This window comes from Sinocyclocheilus anshuiensis, unplaced genomic scaffold, assembly GCF_001515605.1.
Source record: "Sinocyclocheilus anshuiensis isolate Anshui unplaced genomic scaffold, SAMN03320099.WGS_v1.1 scaffold669, whole genome shotgun sequence".
NCBI lineage: Eukaryota > Metazoa > Chordata > Actinopteri > Cypriniformes > Cyprinidae > Sinocyclocheilus > Sinocyclocheilus anshuiensis.
In genome coordinates this window covers 379,707-393,829 of record NW_015536499.1, presented here as the reverse complement: position 1 = coordinate 393,829, position 14,123 = coordinate 379,707, and the positions used below count along the sequence as shown (strand labels likewise).

Here is a 14,123-nt window from a genome sequence, read left to right as displayed (position 1 = left end):
TATATTATATTTTCCTTTTACAGCTGCAGACTGAGGAAGATCCTGAAACACACCAGCAAGCCCTAAAACAGGCAGCAGTCTACAGATGTTTTTCAGCGGCAGCAGAACTATGACTAAACTTTTGGGTGAAACTTGTTTACTTTTTTCATACTTTTATTACTTGTGGAAAAACTTGAAACAATTTTAAATAAGTATAAAGAATGGCATTGGTTTTGTACATTTAATTTTTGTTTAACGTTATTAATAAAAATGTTGTTCAATTAGCATGTTTTTGTGTTTTGCTTTGGTACCGAAATTGGTACCGAGAACCGTAGATTTTCACTGGTATCGGTACCGAATACTGAAATTTTGGTACCGTGACAACACTAATCTCTTATATATTTAGTATTGCTTTTTAACAAAGAAATATGACTTCTTATCCGATTAATCTGTAGAATACTCGATTACTAAAATAATCGATAGCTGCAGCCCTAATTCCAACTTTGTGTAAAAAAGCAGAGTTCTCATTACATTGTAATTAAATTGTAATTACAGACTGTATTTACATTATTAACAGTACAATAAATCCAACATGACATGAACACTGCATTAATACCGCTCGCCCTCTTCTTCATATAATTTCATGCAATCTCTCCATTACACTTTGAATAAAAATGGCAAAAAAGGAAAAAACATTGCTTTCATGATGCAGTCTATAGTGAACCATCCCTGGCCTAAGCAAATAAGAGGCCCCTGAAGAATTAATCGAAGCGACAGAATCCTCTCAAACATCATCAATGCATGTCATTGGAAGTCATCGTCTAATTCCGCTAGCATTCATGTGCTAGATCTGATGGTCTTCAGATGAACACTGAATGAGCTCCACACACTCAGATGGATGGGCCGCCGTGTGACTTTGACTGGGGGTCAAACCGGAATGACATGACAGCTCCCGGGCTTGCCCGAATGCTGCCTGCCTTCCTCTGATTGGTCCTTTATCGATTCAGACACCTTCCTGGCCACATCAGCTGATCAAGCAATAAGCTATTTGCTCAGTTTCCTACTGCACAATGAGTCTCTTGCTCCAAAGAGCTGCAAGCGTATGTACGTGTGTGGTTGCCTCTAGACTCACACTTTATTTTAATGAAATGGTGTGTCTTGGTAGACTATAATCCTGGTAATAGGATTGAGTTGAGACACACATGCCAATACAAGCAAATGGGATTGTGTGCTTTTAGGTCTCAGATTGTCTTCCAGGCTCATAATAGGTAACGCAAGGGTAGGTGAGAGAGATGGAGAGAGAATTGAGTAACATCAAGCCAACATATCACTCAATTAGATTAAAGATTAAAGTCTATTCAAGGTCTGATGTTCAGTTCTAACCAGAGAGTTATGTAGGACGAGGCGCTGTGCTGTTTACATGCATAGTTCACACAGTCCGCTGCTTTGAACCTACTGTCCCCATGTTGGATCCAATTTAACTGCAGAAGGGCTGTAAAAGAACATTTCTATGTAGTGGAATGTCTGACGGGCCATTTGTTGGGGTTCATCTGGACCTGTGGGCTGGTTCCTTAGTGTCCGGGTCCGCTTGAAAACTGGGGTGTACAGGTTGAAAACTGATGTACGGTTCATGTGGACCCCAGAACAGTTCAAAGAGTTAAGTTCAAAGAACTTAAGCACTACTGATAATGGATTTCTCAATGCTGCATGCCTTCTGCAGTAAATACACTTGTCAGCTGTTCTTTAGAAACAAGGGGAGAAAATCCTGAAAAGAGACCGGAAGGTCCCAACGGTGAAAACTGCCTAAACGAACTTAGTATGTCTTGAGTCTTGTTATCTAGACCAGTGGTTCCCAACCATGTTCCCCCCACACATTTTGCATGTCTTCCTAATCAAACACCTGATTCAGGATATCAGCTCATTAGTAGAGACTCCAAAACCTGAAATGGTTGCATCAGACAAAAGGGATATGCAAAATGTGCAGTGCTGGGGGGAGGCAGTCTCTAGGACCGTGGTTGGAAACCACAGTGTTTTTCCCATCCCTGTTTCTGTAGGCACCCCAAAACCACATATTTCCCAACTCTTCCTAATCAAACACCTGGATCGACTCATCAGCTCAGTAGATACTCCAAGACCTGGATTAGATATATCCAATAAAGGAGACTAAGGTTGCAAAGGGATGGAAAATGTCCAGTAATTTTCCAGAAACTTTCTAGAATTTTTGGAAACTTGGAAACATACAAAATGCGTGGTTCTGGCCTCCAGGACAGGTCTGAAAAACTCTGATCTAGAACAGTGTTTCCAAACCCTGTTCCTGGGGGCACCCCAACACTACACATTTTCAAGCTTTAGCTAATCAAACACACCTGGATCAACTCATTAGCTCTTTAGTAGACACTGCAAGATCTTAAATGGGTGGGTCAAGTAAGCAAGACCAAAACGTGTACTGTTGGGGTGCCTCCAGAAACAGGGTTGGGAAACACTGATCTGGAAAAACCTTGAAAACGAACAGGGATATTGTCAGATATATCCAGAGGGCAAGAGTGGCTATAGTGGCCATTAGATTTGATATACTAGTGGGTCGTTCCAGGCCGAGTGCTCCGGTAGAAGACAGCACAGCAGCCTGCACCGGAAACATTCCGGCAGGCTGAGCGAACCGGTTCTCTTCTCAACCTGCAGGCCCTAATTACCAATTATGAGTCCATTAGGGCTGCTGGCAGCTCATCGTGTCCCGCCGCAGCGGAAGGGGTTCTGGGTGTAGACCTCTGCCCCACTTCGCTCCGCTCCACTGAGCGCCTGTCAGCCCCGTTTGCGCCGCTGCCGTGATAGGACCCATGTACAGGCAGATAACAACACCTGACCTTACAACCGGTTACCGGGAGACACTCGCCATGCCGACAGGGCTCATCGCAGCGCGACAGCAGTGGCATAAATCTGAGCTTCTCGGGGTGACGAGACTTCATTAAAGAAGCACGAGAGAGAATGGGTAATGCCTCTGTAGTGTACTAATAGAAGCAGAGCCCTCGTTAGCCGAGCACGAGGAAAGATCCATCAACAGCATCTCCTTCTTTCGCTCGGCTTACAAGGGGACCGAGAGCGAGAGAGATTTAGACTCCCATAAGGAAGCACTGGCAGCAGTCTCGCAGCAGGCTGGTTAAATTATCTCACAGGCGAGAGGTGAGACACTTGCCAATGCACAGAGGAACTTGTTAAAGTCCCCCTTTTAGAGCAAAGCGTCGCCTAATGTACGACTATTGGGCCATGGTCAAAAGTTCAGCCCCTGCATATGTAAAAAGGTAGCGGAGCGCCTGAGGCAGAATCCTGGGGAAAATAATTGCGCTAAACTGCTGAAAACGCGCAGTCTGATGCCGGACTGGATCCCAATGAAGCGATTGTGAAGAAGGCGGGCATGACGGGGGGGAAGGTGGGGTGCTGATTGGGCAGCTGTGATTTTCCCAGCAGCTTCATGTCCCAAAGCATCAAGCAGCTATTAGATGCCACAAATACCCAACCGTCTAAGAAATGTCAAACCAAACATGCTAAAACAGCTGTTTGACTACACAAATGAAAATGTTACAGAGGCTTCGGGGACGTACAGTACTTCACATAAAACCATATAGGAAGTATCAAAAATGGCCTTTTTTTGACATTGAGCAAAAATATCTAACAAACATAAACCATTGCAGATCTAATAAAAACTAAATTTCTTGAAAATGTAAAATTTGCTCATGCAAATGAGACAAATGAGGAATTTTTGGATTTCTGAGCAAGTAACGTCAATTGCTATGTTTTGTTGATTCAAACCCTATTTTAGTAAGTCATATTAAATTCAATTCTAGTACAGTACAGTATATTATAGTTGCAAATAACTTTCTCATCAAAATGATTCCAATGGCAGATGGTTGGTTTGTATCCTAAATTGTACACTAATATCCTCAGTGGTGAGTTTAGTCAATGGAATGATGCATTTTTATCCCTGCTTCTCACTGACAGGACATCCATATGCCAGGAAAGATCAGTACCGTCAATTCTGCTCAGCACAAGAGACCACTTGATTATTATGAGGAGAAAATGACTCCACTCTTATCAAAGCTAAACGCATCTGAAAATCAGCATGGGCCTAATGTACAACTGCAGGCCACAAAGAGAGCAAGAGAGATGCATGGCAGAACATATCTGATGTACAGATTATAGATGAACACAGTCGTGAGAGTTAAAGTCAGATATCAGTCCTGCCTCTTTCCCAATGAATTTTTATCAACTCAGCAAAACTGAAAATTATCTACAAATTACAAGATGAGATAAATATATTCGGTTTTATGAATTACACTGCAACATCCTTTGCATTTTAAAATGGCATCTGCCATTTTTATTATTATATTTTTGTTTTATTTAATTGAGACAAATTGAGGCAAACAAATATTATAATAATAATAATAATAATAAATAAATGTATTATTGGGATGTTTGATGCATCTATGTATCAAACTGTAAAGAAACACTAAACTAAATGGAAGTGTCCCACTCAGATGCAATAAAACAGCAAAATAAGAGGTTTTATTCTAGATTTGTGCAGTTATAAATCACGTACAGCTTCTTGGAGAAGACAAAGGCGTATTACTGAGCTTGGGTGTAATATCGTTCCAGGCTCTTCCTGTCAACATTCTGCAGAGCTTTGCAACCTTGAACAATTTCCCAGCATCCCATATGAGACTGCAAGCAATTAAAACGATACCATCTTCATAACCTCACAACCAATAAATAAAATAACAGCACTGTTTTGTGTTAAGTTCACTAATATTTGAGGGGTTTCAGAAAAGGGAGAGAGAAGCACATTAACACCTTGGTAAGAACTGGGGTTTTCCTATGTTAAGTGTCATCTGTACTGCACTTAATATATGGTGAAAATAAAATCATTAATGACATCATTGGAAAATTTGCAAACTGAATCGTGATTCATTACCTTAAAAAAAATTGATATTTTCTTCAGGAAACACACGTCTAAAATGTTGGTTCTTCTTTACATGTTCAAAACTATGAAATGTTACAAAAAAAACATGACAAAAAAAAAAAAGTCAAATGAACAAATCACAGTTCAGAAACAGCAGCAGCAGAATGCCTTGATCCACACCGACGTCCATCAAACATGACTGAGAGCTGGAGAAATGAGCGGTTTTGAGTTACGACTGGGCCGTGCGCATAAACTTCTGGCATATTCATAACCATCTCTTTAATACATAATCAGCACGACTGAAATACTCAACACTACATCAAAACCTGCCTTCAGAGTTTTCAACCAAAATTAAAACAAAGAATACATCAAATGCATTGTGTGGCCTAAAGCGTATCAGAAGCGGAAGGAAATGCTTCAGGTGCGAAACAGGCAGATACTTTATGATTTATGAGGATGTTGAATTTTATAGTTTGTCTCTGTAAGTGTATGTGACTCGCCTCTTCGGGCTAAAACGGGAGAGTGTTGCCTACAGGAAGAGCTGCCCGCCTGATTTATGCGGCGCTGGGCTATACGAGCAGCGCTACGGCAGCGTGACACACACACACACGCTCTGCTAACTACAGGCGATTCCTGCTTAGGAACCCAAAAACATGCTAGTGAAACTTTCTTGGACCACAAAAAATTCAAGTACCAACCACCGTACCTGAAAAAAGTCACATAAAAGCAGGTGTACATTTACAGATGGTGTGAAATGAAGAAAACAAAGAGCACCTCAGTCACAAAATCATATATGCGACAAACAAAAGACGCAATAGCTTTGTTCTTCAGTCTAGCAAGCTACTGTTGCATTTCAAGGTACCGTAGGTTTCCAATGAGAAGGCTATTGCAAAACTTTAAGATACCTCATTTTGGCCAATAGTTAAGCTAGCATCACATGTATTCATCCAGAAAAGAAATACTAGAACATAAGGGCCTTTCGCACCGCTTTAGTTCCAGAACTAAATGTACAGTACTAAAGTACTGGGACGATTTTGCGCGAACTATTTTCCAGTACAATTTAAAGGGTTGCATTCGCACTGACAGTGTGCACTAAGAAGTGACGTAAGCCGGTCGACAGCGACATCATTTGTGCGCGGCGTTCAACAACAGAAACAAAGAAAAACAACATTAACAACAGGAGGATGGAGGACGCTGTGATCGGAGCTGTTTTTGTTGTGTCTCACGGGTTTCACAATAATGGACATGGAAAGTCGACGTATACGTAAAGCGATTGAAAGAACGGAAAGGAGGACTAAGAATCTCCAACGACAACTGGCAGTGCTACATTTGCTACAAGTGCCTGCACTTCAGCAGCCATCCATCTCTGTTTTCCATACTTGCGAAATAAGTTGACAATGTTTACAGTATGTTTACACAGCGTTTTAAATCATGGCGGGTGAGGGCGTTTTCGTACGCGTTTGGCCAATCAGTGTCTACTTACGTCACGATTAGTACCAGTTGTGCTGGTTAGACCCTGCTCCGGAGTAGGAGCTAATTTGGTTCTCGAAAAAGGCAGTCCGGTACTAAAATCGCACCCAGTTCCGGCGGTGTGAACACGCCAAAAAGTGGGTAGTTCCACAATTAGTTCTGGTACTATGAAAAGGTTCTTGCGGTGCGAAAGGCCCTATAGTGACAAGCTCAGTGGAAAGAAATTCAAGTCGAGTCAACTTCTTGCACAATATATCGGTACCATATCGGTTATTGGCCAAATATTAGATTTATTTATTTAAAAGCACAAATAACCATTAACATTATTAAATAATCCCAAACATGACAGATTTTCATACTGTACTGTAAAATTTAATTTGCAATATTTAAAACAACTTTTTTATTATTTTGTTTGTTTGTTTCGAGGTTGTTTTATTTAGACAAAATAGTATATCATTTTAAAATCAAAGCAAGCAATGAATGAACGAGCGAACCAACCAACCAACCAATCAGTTTATTGGTATCAGGCAAAATTTTTATATCAGTGCACAACTACTATATTTACTATATTTAATGCAATACCAGAAAATATAATCAAAAATACTTCAATTAAAAATGTAAATTGGAAATGTTCTGTTACACCCAGCATATTTTTATGCAACTTAGGGTTTATTCATAAAGTAACGTTTTTGCAGCAACACACTAACATCAAACTCCATTCAAATTAGCTGTATATCAAGTCTACCGTGTGCTTCACATGAAGAAATCGAATTGTGTGACATGTTGTTGATGCCTACGAACAATGATCAAAATCGGTTGCCATTTTAGTTATGATGCTGAAGAAGTAGCTGTTTAAAAACTAAAAAAAAAAAACTCGATTAAGGAGCATTCTTAATCGTCCACTACATCAAGTGAAAGAGGGAAAAATGACATATCTTGCTCTTACCATAGACTTGGTGAAGGGTCTTGCAAAGGTGAAGAGCAGGGTCATGAGCCACCAGCTGCGGTGGATGGAGGTGTACATCATGTTCCCAGGATGCAGTGCGTTACAGGTGACGCCGTGGGGCGACATGCGGCGGTGCAGCTCGCTGGAGAAGAGGATGTTGCAGAGTTTGGCACGGTTGTAGGCTAGCATTGACCAGTACTCCTTCTGTGGAGGTGAAAGCAGATTCGGCTCCACCTTCCCACACGAGTCCACCAGATCCGTGAACCTTCACAAACAACAAAGAGCAATTCATACTAACATCAAAACAGAAGACACTTATTTTGAGAAATGTCTCTTTTGTTTGTTTTCTGTTCTGATTTGTGTCTTGTGTGTGGTTTGTTGTTTATGTCTTATTTTATTTTATTTTAAGGTTGTTTTTTTTAGGTTTTCTGTGTTTTTTTGTATTGGTTTTTGTTTTGCTGTTTTGTTTTGTGTTGGTGTTTTGTTATTTTTGTGTTATTTTTGTTTTCTTGTAAGTGTCTTGTTTTGTTTTATGTTGGTTTTTATGCTTTGTTTTGTGTGGGGTTTTTTTGGTGTTACTGTTTGTGTTACTGTTTTGTTTTGTTTGTTTTTTTAATTGTTTTTTATGCTTTGTTTTATGTTGGTTTTTATGTTGGTTTTGTATTTTTCTTGTAGGTGTTTTGTTTTGTTTTCTGTTTACTTTACTTTTTTATGTTTTGTGTCTTGTTTGGCATCTAGTTTCGTGTCTTTGTTTTTTAATTTGTCCAAATGGAAGTCTAAAGTCACCAAAATTGTTTGGTTTCCAACATTCACAGAAGAAAGAAAGTCATACAGGTTTGGAATTTGGAAGGTAAATAAAAGATAATAGAACTCTCATTTTTCAATATTGAACTAAGGGACCAAATTGATTTCTCACCAACTACAGTGTGACTAAAGTCTCAAGTCTAAGGTTAACAGGCGGGAATAACCTCCAGAATGTGAGCCGATGGAGAAATGAACTAAATGAGTGTTGGCAGGCCAGGTCTGGCTTAATGCAAATCAAAGCTACGACATGATGTTCTTAAATTGGCTCTGACTAAGCTGTTAAACGTCAGATGTTTGACAAGGCCCCTGAACACAAGACATTATATTTTCTCGATGTGTCCTTGTGTGTGTGCGTGTGTGTTTGTATGTGTGTGTGTGTGTGTCTGTGTGTGTGCGTGTGTAAACAGTCCCAAGAAACTGCAGTAAAATGAATGGTCCCTCCTCTAGTGCGTATCAGAGCCCGCAATCGCATTCAGCATTTACCTCTTAATTATGCGCTTTACATAACAACCAATCAAAACGTCACGTTCGCTGTATGACAAGCTCAGTGTGGCCAGTGTTGATGTTTGACACGTTATATCTCTGCTTGGGTAAACAACAACATCTGCGGGCATCACGTTGTTACAAATACTAAAGGTGTGAACTGTGGCAGTGGAAAGGAAACTAGTTAATTAAAGGAATAGTTCACCAAAAAAAAAAATTTTATTCAATAAAATTCAGATATAATTTATTCACTTTCCTGTTTCCAAACCCAATATGACATCAGCACTTTTTCCCCCAAAGAATGAAATTAGCAGGGTCTATCAAGTTAAATAAATAAAGTAAAATAAATAAATAAGTATCATCTTTGCTAAGAGTGGTCAGGGATCAACACTAAGAATTTTTTCCACTGGCCCAGTGGTTCAAATTTTTACTTGCCCTGCCAACATTTTCACTGGCCCTGTCACAAAAAATAAAATAGTTGCTGTTATCATTGTTTTTGATCTGTTATCTTGTATTCTGATAAATAAGCTTATAGGACACCAATATTTATAAAATTTTACAATTCTCTATTTCAAGTTTGATACCACAGCAAAAATCACTAGCCAAAAATAAACATAAATATAATAAAGTTTAAACATTAAAGACAAGTGACAGCCAGTAAATAAGAAAAAATGAACAAATAGCACAATTAAATATAGGCCTATAGCACAAAAATCGAAATGAAATGATTCTTTATGTTTGTAGATGTTCAGGTACAGAAATTGAAAAATCACATATAAAATAACATTAGCATATTCTTCACTCTGTGTTGCACCTTGATATTTTTTTGCATTTTAATCATGAATTGAAAAAAAGAGCGCAATGTTTGACTTATATTAGACTGTATAGTTTCAAAATCTGAAGCAAAAACAGAATAACCTGACTTTAGCTTTGTGAAATTATGCTACATAAAACATCTGTATGAAACAGAAACAGCAGGTGGGCTGAATGAGACGCAGATTCACTCTCTGACAGCAGACAGCGCTTATGGTACAGTGATACAGCATTTCCTTGACCATAGACTGTAAAAAAAAACACTATTAACACTAATTTAAATGCATCATACGGAGACAAAATGAAAACGCCATTTCTGAAAACAGTCAGTTCCGTGTGCAAGCACGGAACAGAAGATAGTCTGAAATAAAACAAAAAATGTCCGGTGCATCTGTAACTTACTCCAGTGTATAAATTCAATATAGATTAATCATTGTTAAAGCTACAAAGTTACTTGCCACGGCGGGTATTTTGATATACTTTTGTATTTGACCGTTCAGGCGGCTCTCTGCGCGCGCTGTTCACTGAATGTAGTACTGAATGTAGTTGTCTTTCGCACCCAAATGCTTTTTAATCGCTTGAATTTTTTAATTAACAAGTCTTAAAAACACATGCAAATGATAAGTCGTGACGACGCTGCAGTGGCCCGATCGGGCAAGTGACAAATCCGTCTACTGTCCCGAACGTCTTTCACGGGCCATCGGGCAGTCCTTATTGTCGATCCCTGGTGGTCCATTATTCACTAAAAATCTTGCCCTCATTGTCATTTGTGTATGCACACATTGTAACTTAACACATAGAAACCAATAACATTTGGCATCAATTATGTCAAACCTTTAGCAATATGTCAAAGTTTGCATATGAGACCATTTTCTTGATATTTAAAACAAAAATAAAATCTTAAAATATAAAATATAAATACATTTTCAGTTGTTTGTTTTATTTTATTGTATTTTATTTATTTTTCCATGTGGTCCAGCTGACTGTGCACTGTATTCCAAGTCTTCTGAAGTAGTTCTGTGCATTCAGTGGGGAATAAAAAGCACTATTGCAATGATAATAAAAAGCTTCATGCAAAATAAACAAACAAACAAATTAATTTTATTTATTTATTTATTCATTTAAATTTTTTATTTATTTCACAATTTTTTGAGCACAATATCATGCATCCCTATTAAATTTCAAGTGCTGTGTGACACTGAACGCCGTTTAAAACTCCTTTTCTGTTCCATTGAAGAACGAAAACCGGGTTTGGAATGACATGAATGCAAGTAAATGATGACAGAATGTTTTTGTTATTAGTATTTTTGGCTGAACTACCCAGTTTAGCGGTTATATATCCATCCCCACTATCCCTCAGTCTGCACATGTTGACTTTGTCATCACCTCACGGCCAGGATAATCCATACGGCCTTCCCAGCAGAGGCATTCTGGGGTGGAAATAGTCTATTTTCAGAACAGAGGTATGAAAAGGTCAGGTCAGGCTGGTATTTAATGACTGCAGTATCCTGCTTTAAAGAGACTGAAGTATAAAGGCGTGAATCTGGTGTGAGTTTTCAGAGGTGAGTTTCCTGTCCACGCTATCAGTGTCCTCTTGTTTGGAGTCGGGAGGCAAATGCCAGCACCTATCGGTCCTGTCACTTAAGCCCCAGTGCTACAGCGCAGATAAACGTCCCCGCTGGCTCCATTTTATTCTTCCACCCTCAATCTCCCCAACCCCTCATTCTTTCCCTCCCTCTCCGAGCCGCTTTCCGTCGCTCGCACGGCCATGTCAAGGTTTAACGGCTCTTGCGGCTTTGGGAAATATAATCTCTTCCTGGGTCAGAGGTCAGATGGGGAGCTCAAAAGGCCACATATTAAAGGCGCTGGAATTTATAGAGATGAGGAGGTAAGGATCAAAAATGATCAGGTGTAGCAGAAGAAATAAACTGTAAAAGTTAAATGGAGGGGTTACTGCGATAACAAGTAAGTGATTTTACTGTTGGCGAGAGCAAATTGAGATTTTGTTCCCTCAATGACACAAGGGGCTTGTTAATCTAATGGACCCTCACACTCTCAGAGCCGAAACTGTTCTTCAAAGGACTTTCATTTAATAATCACGTTACAGGAAGAGTAATCCCCAAATATTAGCTCTTTTTCTACATACTATCTGTACTACATACACTATACACACATTTGAGAATCTGAGAACAGAAGTGGCCCGTTTTTCAACCAAGAGGTCAGGGTTTTGATAGTTAGCATGGTCTAGTTAGCATGTGCTGATAGATATCGTACACAATCTGACTGTAAAGAGCAACCTTCTCTATTGTCGCAAAATTATCCGACTCAAAAATTATAAATCAATCTGGAGACGCTGTTGATGACTGTTGGTGAAGTGACAAGTGAGAGTAAATGGATAATTGTGCACAAATGCTTCAGAGCTGAAATGAGGGAATGATGGGAGATAATCTAAAGTAAATAAAGGTATATAATCTAAAGTACATACTGGTAAAAAATGTATAGCCTGAATGCACTGTAAGTCGCTTTGGCTAAAAGCGTCTGCTAAATGCATACATTATTATTATTATTAATTATTAATTATTATTATTAAAGTCTCACCTGTGAGACTCTGAGGAAACCACCACCACACGAGCCGGAGTGGAGTGCCGCAGGACGTCCTGCAGGAGCTCAACCAAGTAGAAATGGCCAAGATGACAGATCTGAAAGGTGGTTTCCAGCCCGTCCTCCGTTAAATTCCAGGGCTGCGTGCAAACCGCTGCATTACACACTAGGATGTGCAACGGCCTTCAGAGAGAGAAAACAATGAAATCGACTGAGTGAAAATAACACATTCTTGCCAAATACAAAAAAATAAACAAACCAAACATCACAAACAAAACAAAACAAAACAAAAACCATAAAAGCCAAAAAAAACAACCATAAAAAAAAAAAAACACAAAAACAAAACAAATAAGAAACTAAAATAAACCAAATCTAATCAAACCAAAACCACAAACAAAACAAAAACCAAGCCAAACCAAGATAATGGTCCGTGTACTTTTGCGTCCATTCATTTTTCCTTTTTTTTTACCCAAAAATGAAACACGGAAAATGGTTTTAAACAATGATGCATAGAATAGACACAAACAAATTTTCATTATTCAAAATTTGTATTTCATTAAAAATCGTAAAATGATATAAAGCTTGTTTTTTAATGTATATAAATGCTAAATTTAATTTCTAGCTTTTTTAACGTCTCTATACAGACACTATAAGCGAAGCATCCTCTTGCGCTACTGACGTGGCTACCAGTAACCTTTATGAAAATCTTTGGCTTTAAAGGGTTAGTTCACCCAAACATTTAAATTAGCCCATAAATTACTCACCCTCAAGTCATCCTAGGTGTATATGACTTTCTTCTTTCAGATGAATCCAGTCGGAGTTATATTAAAAATTGTCTTTGATCTTTCAAGCTCTATCGTTGTACTCAGCGGGTGTTGCATTCCTTCGGTTCAAATGACGTGAAATAAAAAGCACCCTTCCACAAAAAAAAGTGTCTCACACGGCTCCGGGGGATGAACAAAGGCCTCCTGTAGCGAATCGATGCGTTTTTGTAAGAAAAATATCCATATTCAAAACGTAATAATCACTTGAATCTAGCTTGCGCTCACTGTTGTAAACAGAAGCAGTTCCGGGGGAATGACGTATGAGTTCAGCGTTGCGCATGCGCCGCTCAGAAGTGATGCACGCGGAGAGATCGAAACAAAACAACGGTCACTAATTAGAAGTACAAAACGAGGATTTGTAAAGAAGAATGTCGGAGGATTTCGATATAAGCCAAGAGGAGACTTGTTTTCCTTTGCTAAAGTAAGGAAACTTTGCTTCCTTTGCTCCTGTAAACAAACGTTGGTTTTCACGAGACTCACCGGCGCATGCGCAACGCTGACCTTGTACGTCATGCTCCCGGAGCTGCTTCTGCGTATAACTGTTGGCGCAAGCTAGATTCAAGTTATTACGTTTTGAATATGGTATGGGCTAATTTAAATTTTTGGGTGAACTAACCCTTTAATGTTATTATGATATTGAAAATTTTTCATGTCTAAAAACATGTATGAAATACAATACAATTAGGGATGTAACAATTCACTCAACTCACGATTCGATTCGATTCCACGGTTTATAAATTATGCTCAAATTATTACCTGCACAGTAAAAAAAAAAAAAACTAAACATTAAAATGCTGAGAAAATTTTTTTTATTTAAAAGTAGATTATTGGGTTGAGTGTTGGAGTTCCCAGCATGCACTGGGGAATGAATAAATAAAATGGATGCCTCGTTTGTCAGTTCTGTCAGGACCACTATCGTCAAAGATGCCAAGCCTAGCATGGATGAGATCAGGGAGAGCAGCGATAACCCCCCAGGGTAAACAGAACAGAACCAATATATATGTATTGCAGATATCGTTAAAGTTCAATAATGTTATGTACACATTTTAGAATTAGTCTGATTCAAAGGAGAATCAGAAGGCTGAATCCCGACTGACGGGGAGGAGTTGGGGATGGAGAAGGGTAATTAGCTATTGAGCAATGTGAAAACTGCTGGCAAGGGACCTTATATATGAATGCTTTAGATAGGTGTCGTATTCCCATAGGTAGATGGGGATCAGCTGAGAGTCAGCTGATGCGAGCTTGACTAACG

General features: G+C 39.0%; 1 protein-coding gene across 4 annotated transcripts in view; it reads right to left on the bottom strand.

The window, feature by feature from the left end:
- The window catches only part of wwox (WW domain containing oxidoreductase), a 278,900-nt gene that overhangs the window by 176,847 nt on the left and 87,930 nt on the right, over window positions 1-14,123 (bottom strand). For 3 of the 4 annotated variants that reach the window (XM_016486570.1, XM_016486576.1, XM_016486594.1), the window contains 2 exons: window positions 12,045-12,230; window positions 7,347-7,611 (listed from right to left, as the gene is read on the bottom strand). In XM_016486570.1, coding sequence (XP_016342056.1) covers window positions 7,347-7,611; window positions 12,045-12,230 — 451 coding nt within the window. Of the gene's footprint in view, window positions 1-7,072; window positions 7,194-7,346; window positions 7,612-12,044; window positions 12,231-14,123 lie in introns of those variants that run through there. The other variant, XM_016486586.1, reaches the window with a different exon arrangement.